Source organism: Calliopsis andreniformis, chromosome 8 (assembly GCF_051401765.1).
Source record: "Calliopsis andreniformis isolate RMS-2024a chromosome 8, iyCalAndr_principal, whole genome shotgun sequence".
Taxonomy (NCBI): Eukaryota; Metazoa; Arthropoda; class Insecta; order Hymenoptera; family Andrenidae; genus Calliopsis; species Calliopsis andreniformis.
The window spans coordinates 3,992,831-4,006,011 of record NC_135069.1 but is presented as its reverse complement, the minus strand read 5'-3'; the positions used below and the strand labels follow the sequence as shown (position 1 = coordinate 4,006,011).

At 41.3% G+C, this 13,181-nt stretch overlaps 1 protein-coding gene across 4 annotated transcripts in view; it reads left to right on the top strand.

Moving 5' to 3' along the window:
* Positions 1 to 13,181, top strand: part of LOC143182700 (glutamate receptor ionotropic, kainate 2) — a 118,422-nt gene that overhangs the window by 62,080 nt on the left and 43,161 nt on the right. For all 4 annotated transcript variants that reach the window (XM_076383906.1, XM_076383905.1, XM_076383908.1 and 1 more), the window contains exons 4-7: positions 3,403 to 3,654; positions 6,778 to 6,953; positions 10,550 to 10,603; positions 12,515 to 12,679. In XM_076383906.1, the coding sequence (XP_076240021.1) occupies positions 3,403 to 3,654; positions 6,778 to 6,953; positions 10,550 to 10,603; positions 12,515 to 12,679 (647 nt within the window). The remainder of the gene's footprint in view (positions 1 to 3,402; positions 3,655 to 6,777; positions 6,954 to 10,549; positions 10,604 to 12,514; positions 12,680 to 13,181) is intronic.

Genomic DNA, 13,181 nt, shown 5'->3' with positions numbered 1-13,181 from the left:
AGTAACAGTTGTTTTAAAATCACTGGGGTTGTAGAATTTGGTGTATAGATAGAATGTATGAATTCTAAGTGATTTTCATGCGACTCTTCCCAAGGCGAAGGCAGTGCTAGGGAAATTTGAATGCAAGATAGAGCCTTCGATGGCACCGCGAAAATCACTGGCGCGAAAATCGTATAGAATATAATTTTCATGGAGTTATGCGTTGATATTCTGATCAGCGCGCTATCGTGGAACAACGCCGCTCGCGGAGACAAATTTATGCTGCATTTGTTCGAATTTATTCACCGTTAAGCGTCAAATTCTGATCGAGCGCGCACGACGTGTCAGGCAAATGGTAAAAATGTAATAAAAATGGGAAGCCATGGAAGCTACCATTTTTCCTGGGTTCTTTGGCCAAATAATGTCCAAGAGAAAATAGAATCAAATCGCTATTAGACACCAATTACAAACGAAAGGAAAAATATGCGAAATAAAAAGAGGAAAAATGAATTTAAGGAGTTATTCAGAACGGCGTCTTGATCTATCGAGGCGGAAGATTATAATGGAACTTTTCCCTTATTACTAGCGACGTTCTTCGTTCCACTATGCAATCACTTCTTTAAACTCCAGGACGTTCTTATCAGAATCTGCAACTTGTTAGAAAACCTTTGTCCCTTCGTAAACTCAGTTCTTTTATTCGATCTCCGTGGATTCGCGCTGTTTTAATTAATTCCCAATAAGTTAATGGAAATCGGAAATTCGGGTTCAAAGAAATGAAGATAGATGGGGACGTCCAAGTCTCAAAAAGTAAAAGGACTACCGTGAGGATGTCGTCACGAGGAAGGGAAGAGAAAGACACTGAGACCGCGTAATTTAGTCAAATGAAGGTGGAGCTTAAAATGCTGATGAGGAATTTTTTCCTGGGGTGACTAGATGAAATCTGAAATTTAACGCAATGGTTTTCCTTGCTCGACGTCCACCTTTATATTTTTAAATTACTTCTGTTGGATATTTTACAACTTTGCCGTACCTGTTAAAGTTTACAAGCAAAACAGAAAGTTCCAGAGGAGCTAAGGAAATGTATGTTACTTGAAATTAAAGAATATCAGGAGTTAACTACATTTCCTGACCCAAACGCAAAAGGAACTTTCAGAAAATAATTTACTATTCAATTGTATTGAATGAAAAGCTGCCCATTTGTAAATGCTAGGATTTAGAACGTTCCCCATTGCAATCTGACGGACCTTTGATAAATTTTTCAGGACTCAACTTATACAAAAGCTGTAACATCACAATTTTGAATATCGAGTGAACAATGCGCTTTTTCAATTGAGAGAGGCAAACAGCCAGCTTTGAAGGGATTGCAAAAATATCCTGTGATGTTATTTCAACGCTGTTTTATAGCTCTACGATGAATAGTAACGCAATTTTCCCGTGGATTTGTAACAGTTAACGTTGTATCGTTACGTAATCCTTACATTCCATACACAAATGGCAGCTGTTGCGGAAATTAGTGACGAAGCCATTTTTCGACTTTATCGCGCACCCCAACCAATAATGATGCTTCGTTGCAATAATTATGATCATTGTAGAACCTTGATACGCTTCACCATTTGTAAAAACGAACTTGAAACTATGGAAATGATTTTAAATACCTTTTGCTAAATTAATATTAAACTGGAGGAAAGTTAATGGAAACGTTGTAAACAATTTCGAGTTCTTTCATTAGGGTTCAGTAAGGTTCTTTCCCTACTGCTCACAGTACACTCATTTAATTACCTGGAGGTTCTTTGTTTACGAGACGCTTGACTTGGACTTGGACAGCTTCAGCAGCTGTCGCGATTGGACGTAGAATAAAACAAAGTTTCTTTTGTTTTCGCTGTAGTGTAATTTGTAAAACGGGAACACGTAGCTACTTGTGCAAACAATATTTGTAATCACGCTTGCAAGTACTTCAGGTGAGCAATTTACATAACTTGTAAGTAGTATTAAACGAGATGGAAGTTCACTCAGCGACAACTGATACGCTTTTTTATAAACAGTTGAAAATACGTAATATAGCCTTTCAATTTAATTATTTTAATTAACTTTCTTATATTCTATGAATGTCATAAGTTCCTTCAATCTCAATACCTATAAAAAAGAATCAGCATTCACATTAACAGCTCCAATTCTGCTTTCACCAGCTAACTGTTTTATCGAACTTCCTAGAGGCATTCAGATTTCCTCTCTAATGTTCCAAACGCCAAGCACCCAGAATCGATTGAATCTTATAACCTCCATTAGAAGGAGCAGGCAGAGAATTCTTAACGAACTTTCGATCCCACGTTAAGTGAAACTGGTAACGCAAATGCAGAAACGATGAGAAAGGCGATCTGCCTCGGTAGCAAAGAAAATCTCGTGAATAATTCAAAGGGGTGGAGGCAGAGTGTGGAATATTTGGTCACCCAGAAATCCCACTTTCGAAATCGAACCCATCCATCCTCAATTCGCGAATCAGCCTTTGCTCGCGTGCCAGAAACCATTTTCAAAAGGGAGGAGGATTCGAAGCGTGCCGAAGTTATATCGAGGCTGAAAGGATAATGCATCAGAATGCTTGGACGCTTCGATAACGTATCAATTTCCTGTCCATCTTCCACAACGTTCGCAGGGGACGGTGCACGATCTGGAACTCGTAAATCACGCCCTCGTGACGGTCTTTCATCGTCGTTGAATGCTCGATTAATAGTCTGCCAAAATGTGTGCTTGAATCGAAAAATGCATCTCGAGAAAAAAAATGTACCTGAGATTATTCTACATTCGATTTTTATTAATTTCATCCCCTGGGATACACGTTTGAACGAGAGCGAGGTTTAGCACTGGAATTAACGAGATAGTGCTATCAGGTATTCCATAAGTATCCCCTGCAAGCGCAGGATCGGTCGTAACCGATAAATTTGCTGTGAAACAGGCGTGTAAGCGAGGAAAATGTATTTCCAGGCACCTAGCGACTTGTTTACGGGCAATGAGGGAGGAAAATGTAACGGTGAAGAGTTTCGCGTCAATCTCCCACGCATTCGCAGGGTGGAAGTTTACGAGGAGATTACGGGGAAATGGTATTACAAGGATCGAGGGGCCGTGAAATCTTCCGTGAAAATTCTCGGTGCATCTTTCGCTGATAGTGAGACGCAGACGCGTCTTACTGAAAAATATAAAATCATCTTGTCAGAGACAGTCGTCCTATCTCAGCTTCCACGCGCCTGGATCCTCGCCCCTTTTCCTTGCACTTGAATGACACTTGAATTTCCTGTCCTGCTGCAATCTCCAAGCAGCAGACGACAGACAGTACCATGGCGCTCACTTTGGAATTCTCACTTTAGAGAATTCTCAACCATGAACTCTGTACAAACTAGTTACCAACTGAGCAATTTATTTTTGTTGCAGCCTGCAAGCAGCTGTCCAGGTCAGTGCAGGGGATCTTCGGTCCATCCGACCCTCTCCTGGGCGCCCACATACAAAGCATATGCGAGGCTCTGGACGTCCCACACCTGGAGGCGAGGGTGGACTTCGAGCCCACCTTCAAGGAATTCAGTATAAACCTCTACCCCTCGCAGGACCACTTGAACAAGGCCTTCAAGGACCTCATGTCCTTCTTGAACTGGACCAGAGTAGCAATTATCTACGAGGAGGACTACGGTGAGCAGAAACACTGTCCAACTTTTAGAAGTACTCATCTTCTGTAAGGTAAATGTCCCAGTAGGTGACCAAGTCCCGATGCCTGAACACGAACATTAATTCCATTCAATTTCAAGCTTAAATTCTAATGCACTAAGTATACCTAATTAATCATGATAACTAGTGTCATAAAATAGTATCCTCAGTTTCTGAGACTTCATAACTAAAGTATCGGGATATACAGTTTGAAGCTGGTCATTTCCTGGGACATTTAACACCTTAAGCGTTTAAATATTGGAACATTTACCTTACACGCGGTCTAGTTCGTCCTAAACAATCGGTCGAGTTAAAACACAGAAAGGAATCAGCGACCATAGCCTCAACTCTTTCACCACTTTGCGTGGGAAGAGCTCGACGTGCAAGTGACAGGTCCACATTTCAGCGTCGCGCCAGCATCTACTTCCGCCGGCTGATTCCGACGTCCTATTTGCATAGGGACGCATCACCCGAATTCAGGGCGAGAAAAAAAGAGGAGACGCGTAATGACTAGCTTGTGCGACAGGCTACACCAGCCGCGAGCAGTGCCCGTGATTCCTTGGAGAGCGATACTCATATACTTGCAAATCCGCGCGGCTGGGAAGTTCGCTTTGTTGTTTGCACATCGTTGTCGCGTGGTCTTGTCCGAGTTGACGTGGAGAGCGAAATTCTGAATGTTGGACAATGGCTTAGGTCTTGATCGTGTTTCGTGCGAGGAAGGGGTGTGAAAATTTTCTGATGGTAAATAGGTGAAACAATGTGAAAATCAGAGGTGACTAAGGATTGCTGGTACAGGAATGAATAATTTTTTAGATTTGTCCTGGGGAATGGTAACAGAGTACAAATTCTTGGGACCCAATCTCGAGGCTTCTTAAATTCCAGCTATTTTCAGTCGGTAAAGAATTGTGAAAAAGGTTGCATATCTACTGTTCACAGGTCCTCGTCGAAATAATTTTAGGATAAATATGCAACAAATGTAGGTTTCAGGAATTCACTCTTAAGTTTAAGATTGTGTATTCTTGGGTATAATATTTAAGAATTTCAAGCATTTATGTTATCGACATCAGCGATAGTCGAAATGAATTTGTAGCAGATAACAATTTTCCCTGGCCTCACAGTAGCAACCCACTCATCGAAATTCCCCGTGGCAATATTCGTACTCCGTGTGCCTTCAATTCGGTTATAGTTTGCACTGTTAACCAGAGACACGCAGCAACTGCAGTAAATTGGTTTCAGATTTTGATTTGTCTATTTCTGCACACTCAACATCGTGGTATTTTATTATTTGATTAAAAATTCTGTGAAACATTTTTGCTTTGAATATGGTCGTGAAATTTAAAAAAAATTGTTTAAAAGGCAAAGTACTTCAGGTAGAAACAAAGGGAGTTGAATTTTGCATGGAAACTTCAATACCTCTAGTTCATATAAATCTTTCCCCACACAATCCTTTAAAAATTGTTCGATCGTTACTAAGAAAGGAACGATCGTTTCGCGGAATTAGTTTTCTCGATTAGGCGACATAATCGTGAGAGGGATATCAGTGCTACGCGAAACCTTTTCCACCAAGAGTAAAGACCTTCGGGATCGTTCGTTTTATGCATTTCCTTGATGTTTATAGCTGTCATAAAAATACCATGATTAGGAATGGAGACGTTCTTAAATTCTATCTCCGTACAGTATGTCGTCTTTCATATCCTCGACGTTCCATTCTCGAAAAATATTCATCAATTAACGTAAAGTTGAAAAGTCCAGATCTCTTTTTAGTTTTGCACGAGACCGCTAGTCTGTTCACCAAAAGAAACAAATCGCTATATCCTCTAGATTTTTCCTTATCTCGTGTATTTTTCGCGTCGTGCAAAACAGTCGTAAATTTTCGGCTACAAGAACCAGCCAACTTTCAGTCAACTAGAGGATCTGTGAACCAGATTCACCCCCAAGTGCGAAGTGTCTCGTACCCTCTAACCAGTCTTCCTGTTATTCTTCGAAATACACATATCATATAGCACTACAAAAAGACGTACTTGATGTATAAGCGTTTTAGAGGCAATTTGTTATTATTCAATCACGTCTTTTCAGCTGACATAACTTTCTCGGATTACCCACGAGGAAAATCACCATTTCCTCTCTTAGCTTTTTCTAGTAGCGTTTTTCATCGACTGCTTCAGACGAGTGTTTGCGAAATTCCATTGCACATGGCTGAAAATTGAATCCCCCGATCTTCTATGGCAGTAAAATTGTTTCCTTATTTGTAAAATATCTTTTATACAGTTATTTCACTGGAGAGAAATAGTTTCAGTTGAACGTGAGGTATTCGACAGCACTTTGTTTCGCATACTATACTTTCAAGAACGGGGAAATGAAGTAAATAAACAAAACAATTCCAACAAATCAAACTTCAGGTTTCCCGCAGCCTCGTGGAGCTTTTATGCAATTGTGTGGGCGTGACAATTGTCTTCGATTCGCCAGCGTTGTTCCATTCTGCTTTAGAAACCCTAACCACCTTTGAAAACACCACTTGAAACGTGGCAATGGATTTCTACATCGAACGTGAACAATTTTTAACACGAACCACCTTCCTGCTCCATATAAAACTCAGGAACTCCCAAACTTTGACAGTAGTTAAGATAGATTTTTCACGACAAAGCAATTCTAATCGTTCATTCATCGATTTCCCTTCCAAATATTCCGTATTTTCATTCTCACGGTGCATCGACAGCAGTGAAATGGGAACAAGAAAACAGACGGCTAGACTGCACGAGAGGAAAGTAGAACCGGGACGGAATGAAGCCAGACTCGCAATAAAACTAGCGTGCTCGATTAAATAAAGTTTCGAGCTCGACGCCCGCGGGAGCTCGCAGAATTTTTAACGAATTCCATTTCGAATTGCAGCCTCGCGGGATTAACGCAGAGGCTGGCTATCAAACACACTCTGATTCGACGAATTTCGATGCCCGTCGAATGGAAAATAAATACAAAGCACTCGCTTGTGATTGACGTTTCATTACAAATTAAAGTAAAGAAAAAGGCTACTAACCGTTGATTACTCTGTTAAAACCATTGCGTCATGCTCAACATCGAATAAACATCTTCCTATATCCCTGTTCACAGGACTGTTCAAGCTGCAAGACCTCGTGAAATCGCCACCCTCGGCGAGAACGGAGATGTACATTCGCCAGGCAGGACCTGGGTCATACAGGCAGGTCCTTCGGGAAGTCAGACACAAGGAGATCTATAAGTTGATCGTGGACACTGATCCAGCACATATGCAACAATTTTTTCGAGCGGTGAGTTGCTGAACTTAAATTCAAATCCAAGAAAAAATGTCTATTCCGAGCTATGCTACAGTAGAATAAGTCATTCATGGTCAGACCTCCTTTAATTGAAATCTGTTTAGCATCCTGACATTTTTTCTTAATGCCTCAGTAATTTTCTTCATAAATGGCCAAAAGTATGCAGAGAAATCAAACTTAGACCTCTCTTTGCTGGAGCGTTTTCCAGTCGCGTAAAGTATCTCCTTTGATGCATCGATCTGAAAGTTGCCCAGGCGAACGAGAAGAATTCGAAAGTTGAAATTTCTGGGCTGGGTACCCCCTTTATTGTAGCTCGGATGTTGCTGCTGTAACATCAGCTGAAATATTATACGTTTACGTGCTGCATGAAGGCGCTCGTCTACAGATCTCCGCGCACACGCAGCTATAGAAGCTCATGTCCTTATTCAGGCGACTGGAAAGAGGAAACGCGAAGAGAAAGGGTACTGGGTCGATCGATATCGCGGGAACAATGTTTCGGGACGAACAGAGAACGATGCTTGTAAGACGATACATCCAGAAAATCCTAGAAATACAGTCGAGAAATGTAGTGAGAACACCGATGTGTATCTAGAGAAAAATATAAAAGCGAAAATTATATATAGTGGCTCAAATATTTTCTCACTAGTGATTATTAAATTCAGCCATTCGAATTTTGTGCTGTACCGTTTGTGTTCCAATTAGAGGAATATAGTAGCACTATTAAAAACAGAAGCTGAAGTTGAGACAGACAATGAGAAAGATTCATTGCTCTCTTTTTTACAGTTAATTTTTTGGCCACTAAAAATTCTATTTGCAACGTTATAATTCTTCCCTTAGTGGTTCGTGGCGGAGTGCAATTTACTTTTTCAGAAATTTATTATCACGCTTCCTCCGCGTGCAGCCAGGGATAAGTGCACCTTCGACACCCCCTTTTTCTAGCAGTTGTTTCTTTTAATCTGAACGTAACACGCGATTCCCATTCCATTCGAAAGTTTTTCGAAGGTTTTTCGAAGGAGAGCGTTTATTTGTTCCACGGTCGATGGAATTTTTTCTCGCGGAAGCGGAGACTGCCGGAAGGTTTTCGTCGAGATCTTGAATTTTACAACGAATGCGTTGAAGCAATTTAGCGGCAAGGAGTACCATTACTTCGCGGAACTTCCGTTTAGCTAGTTTAAAAAGCCATTATTCTCGCGGTGACTGGCTCTACAGCTTTGTTCCGGCAACTTGAATGAAATTCATAAGCGTATTGTTTCTTCAAATAGCAGGAAAGAATTCCTTACCCCTCTGGTGTCCTGGAACCATTTTCGTTTCCACGTTTCCCGCTGCTGCACTCTCTTGAAAAGTCTGATAATTGTTTAATATAATAATATTTGCGCGTGAGTTACGCTAATGCATATTATCGTGAAAAAAGCAGGCTCTGGCTAGTTGATTCAATATTTTTGAGGAACCTAGAAAATAGGCAATATAGTCAAAATATAAATCAATTGCTATAGCCATTCGACGTTACTTCCATTGTCACAAATGTTACATAAAAATTGTTCTCTGACATTTATGGTACGTGAAATTCCAAGGATCGAACAGATAGTACTTTTTATGATTTTCGAGCCTTTCAACCACGGATTTCGCGTGTTCAGTGCGCGCAAAAATTTACATAATCTCAACGAGCCATCGTCACGGTGGAAATTGGATCCCACCGTGCAGCGATCCTTGTCGAAGCAGCGTTTTTCGGTTTCCACTGGCGCTGTGGTTGTTCGAAAGCGGTTCAGGTTCTGCAAAAATCCACAATCTGTAAGCAATAGTAGATGCCATGAAATAAATAAAAGACTCAAATTCATCGTACCGTGAAATGTTTAATTTTATCCGTAAATTGAATATAAAACAGCTGCTTGCATACTTAACGGGTTGTTTACTCAAAAAGTTGTTTTCATGGCATTTATATTAATGGAAATGAATTTTACGATTAAAAGGGGGCTAAAATAATTTGTAAAAGTATACAATATTGTAAATATAAATTCGATTCATGCAATCAGTACTTCTCGTAAAACAATTAACACAGGGAGAATTGAAACATTGCTGTTTGTTTGTATCGCTTTTCGATCAGCAGCTGAGTCGATTAAAAATACCAAACCTCCAATACGATCCCTGTAAAAGCGGAACAACAATAAGAAGGAAGCCATAAAGAACACAATGAACCCATCACGGTTCATCTCGCATTTGTCACGATCAATAACCCTCGAACCGACGCGAACTTAATTAAATTCCCGCCGGTATTCTGGCTTCAATTCTTCCGCAGAGTTGCCGAGGTGATCATGCAAACGACGCGTCCGAGTATCATAACGATCGAAACGCGAACGCCGTCGCTTTCTTTTTTAAAGAAAAAAAATTCATCCCCCACAGGGAGATCGAGCCTCGCCCTCTGGGATATTAAACTCGAGGATTATTCGTTCAAAAGATTCTTCTGTGTCCCCGTATCGCGCAAGGCTACGCGTGTAGATCAAAACGAGGAGAGAATCGATATCGATAGGAGGATCGTCTGGTAGAAAAAAATCCCTCTCGATGCTTTCGTATTGAGTTTCATTATTATCAGAGCCTCCCCTGACGACGAGACGACAGTTTTCCAGCTTTAATTGCGACTGTACCAGCTTTCTGTTCTGAGACTGTAGAAGAATACTTTCAGGGTCGAATTCCAGGTTCGATCTTCGACTGTCTTGCCTGCAGGTAATCTTGGTCGAGACGTGGTCGGAAGGAACCAGCTATTTGCATGACGCGCTTCCCTCGGGATTCTTGCGGTTATCCCTTCGTCGGCTGAGTAATCAAAAAACGTCCCGACTTTCATGCAATCCCGCCTTTTCTCCTCGCCTCTGCTCTCCGCGTCCCACTTTTGTCTCTTGGTTCTACGTCTCTGCTCGCCAAGAAATCTGTGCACGTTCCCTTTCATCCGACTGCCTTTCTGTCCTGGAAACCCGCTGTGATGGATCGACCTGTGGAACAAACAGCGTCGCTCGAATTGGGGTTGAGACACGTAACCGTGGATGATATTGAAATGAAGAAGGAAGAAAGGATTGCGTTTGCGGCATCGGGAATTCTGTCATGTATGCTTGAGTTTTAATTTAGTGCTGCTGTGATATATTACTTTTGTTTCGGTGGGATTATAGTGATACAATATTTGAATTTTGCTGTGGGTATATTCTTCTGGGTGACTGTGTGGGAGGGTTCATAAGTTAGTATCTGCAAGATAGTAATTTAGAGAGTATTGTGTTATAGTGGGTGATAAAACGTGATATGGTGATTGAGGAATTCTGAAATAAGGCGTAATTCTGATTTATAGCTAGGGTGTGAGCTTAGGGTGGTTTCGCTAATGGAAAGTTAAATTAGTTTGAGCTTGAAATATTTCTCTGACAGTATGAAAATGAATTCTGTAGTATTCGTGAAAACAGACATCCTCCTATCTCGAGCTTTGCTATTTTTGCACATTTATAATTATCAGTTTTTAATTACAATTTTCCTCTCATCTCTCTGTGAGTGTAGCAGGAAAATTGAACGCAAAATTTATGATCATGCAGTAACTCGACCCTTTATCTCTGTTGCAGATACTCCAGCTACAGATGAACGATTACAGATACCACTACATGTTCACCACGTTCGTAAGTACACTTCCGGTTACTTTTGTGTAGCAATGGCCTGTAATGGACAGTGATGGAGATTAAAGAAAGGGAATGGGCCCGATTAATGAAACCCGCTTTAATACAGTATGTGAAAGTTGGTCGACTAGTGTAATGTAGCCCTTTGACTGGCACGAGGCCTTTAGAGTCGCGACTAAATTTCAATTTCTGCTTTCGGTACTTTGTTAAATGTAGCGTACGTCGATTGGCGGGAAATCTGGTTGCGGAATTATAGACTCATTTTGACGATAATAATCTTTCATTAATAATATGCAAATAATTATTCTGACTTTCCAACGTGTGCCAATTCATGCCTTATTAAAATATAGATGCGGCTATTTGTCTCTTCATCGAACCATAATTTGAAAAAGTTAAATATTTAACTGCATATAAAAATATTTGAAATTAAAGTAATTTTAAAATTTCAAATTTTAAATTAAACTCCATGGTATGTTCGATGGATTTAACTTATAGATCCATGAGGTATACGAAATAGTTAGTGAAATTTTAAATTTAATATATCGACGGAGAATATACTTAACATGTTATGACAAAAGCCAGTATGCAATAGAATTCTCTAAGGGATATCCATTATAATTCCGATCCCTTGTAACCGTCTACCCACCAACATTTATCCTACGTTTGCGTGTGTCGTGTTTATAGAAACAGGAGAACCTTGTTATTGCTTCCAACACAGCACAGGAACCACAGAAATTGAATAGAAAGCATTCCAAAAACTGTTAAAGACACTCACGTAATAAATTTCCCTTGAAACATCTTTAATACAATTCTACCCCTAACATCGCTCAAAACATGTATCAAAAATAGAAAGATAAAATTCAGCACCCCAAATAAACATGCTTTCTTCTGCTCGTTTCATATTCTCCACATCCATCAGAGCTCCATAGTCGATTTTATCGCATGTTACATAAACATAACCCCGAAACTAGGAATAAATCACATCTCCGGAACATGCCACGACATACCACGATCTGGAGAGAAATAATGCGATCTAGCAGGGGAAAGAGTGCCGAAAAGCGTGTGGAGATGGAAAGCGCCTGCATGGCAGCTCCTTTGAAGCGGAAGTCAGCTTTATCTGTCGTCCCGTGCCCGTGTCGCGACGGCAGGGTCGTCGACCCTTTGAAACCCACATTATTTACCTTAACGATCTCGCCCAGGCGATGTATCACCCTGCAATTATTATAAATCATATCTGACTCTGCTAAAGGCAAGGGGTGGAGGGTCGAGAAAGGGTGAACACGGCGGTCAGGCGGTAATTGCAGCGGTGGCAATAAGGCAGCGATATTCCCTTGATTTAGAAACCCTTCCTTCTCGCCCCAAAGTGGAGCGCCAGCTGCACAGGTCTTTTTTCAAGTGAAAAATATTGCCGAAAGTGGCGACTGGTGCTTGAAAAAATAATTTCTATTTCGAGTTCGCTGAGTAAATGGAGGGACAGGTTCACTGTGGCTAACGAGTAATTTAAACAGCGAGCCCCAGCCTCCCGGCGATTTTTAACGAGATCGCTGCAACAAAATTTACATAGTAACAAAAAACACGATACACGCAACAGCGGCCTCTCAGTAGAGTGTATTTTACGGGGGTTTAAGCCGAATTTATATTGCAGCTGAGCATTTTGGTAACGACCTGTTTCGATGGGACAAAATATACATCGCTGTCGAATCGAGTGACGCTTTATTCACTCGAATATAATGCGCAGCTGCCGTCTAGTGGAACGTTAACGCGCGAGAAATCGCGTAGCACGGAAATTTTCACGCGTGGAAAGGGCTGAGGGCTTTCCCAGACGCGAAATGGTCTGGGATATTGAAGCGTTTTGCTTCTAGCGCGAAGCTCGTAAAGGGCGACACACACTTGAATAAAGAACTCTGCTTCCAGGACATCGAAACGTTCGATCTCGAGGACTTCAAGTACAACAGCGTGAACATGACCGCGTTCAGGCTGGTAGACCTCGACGAGCCAAAGGTGGCCGAAGTTCTGCGGCAGATGGAACGCTTCCAACCGATCGGCCACGCGATCCTCAACAAAACCGGAGTTATCCAGGTTGGTGGAAAGTTCAAGTGACTCTTAGTATACGCCCAGGCACTGGAAATCGCGGTTGCAGGGAGTCATGAAACGTTTCTGCGCTCCTACTCGTTCGTTCCCTTGCTCGTTGACACGGAAAACAATTTTCTCTGGGCTTCCACGGAAGAACTTGCGGACTCCCAGCGAGCATGAGTCGCTTGCACAATATTTCCCAGTCTGAGTAGACTCAAACCAGAAATTCCCCTTTCCAAACCTGCACACCTTACATTACCGCCAATATCACAACAATAGAACTCCCCAAGAATTTCACAGAACTCATACTACTCTGCTACGAGCCTTCATATCAGAAACATTTTCCTTAAGTTTATTAAAACATCCTTTAATGAACCTCAACTTTGAACTAAAAACACGGTCAGAAGGAGTGAGAATTTTTGAATCCCAATAGTCTGAGGAGATAGTGGAAGACTTGCCCTTGAAAATGCCGTTTGAATCATCTCGATACGTCAAACGGTTCCGGAGA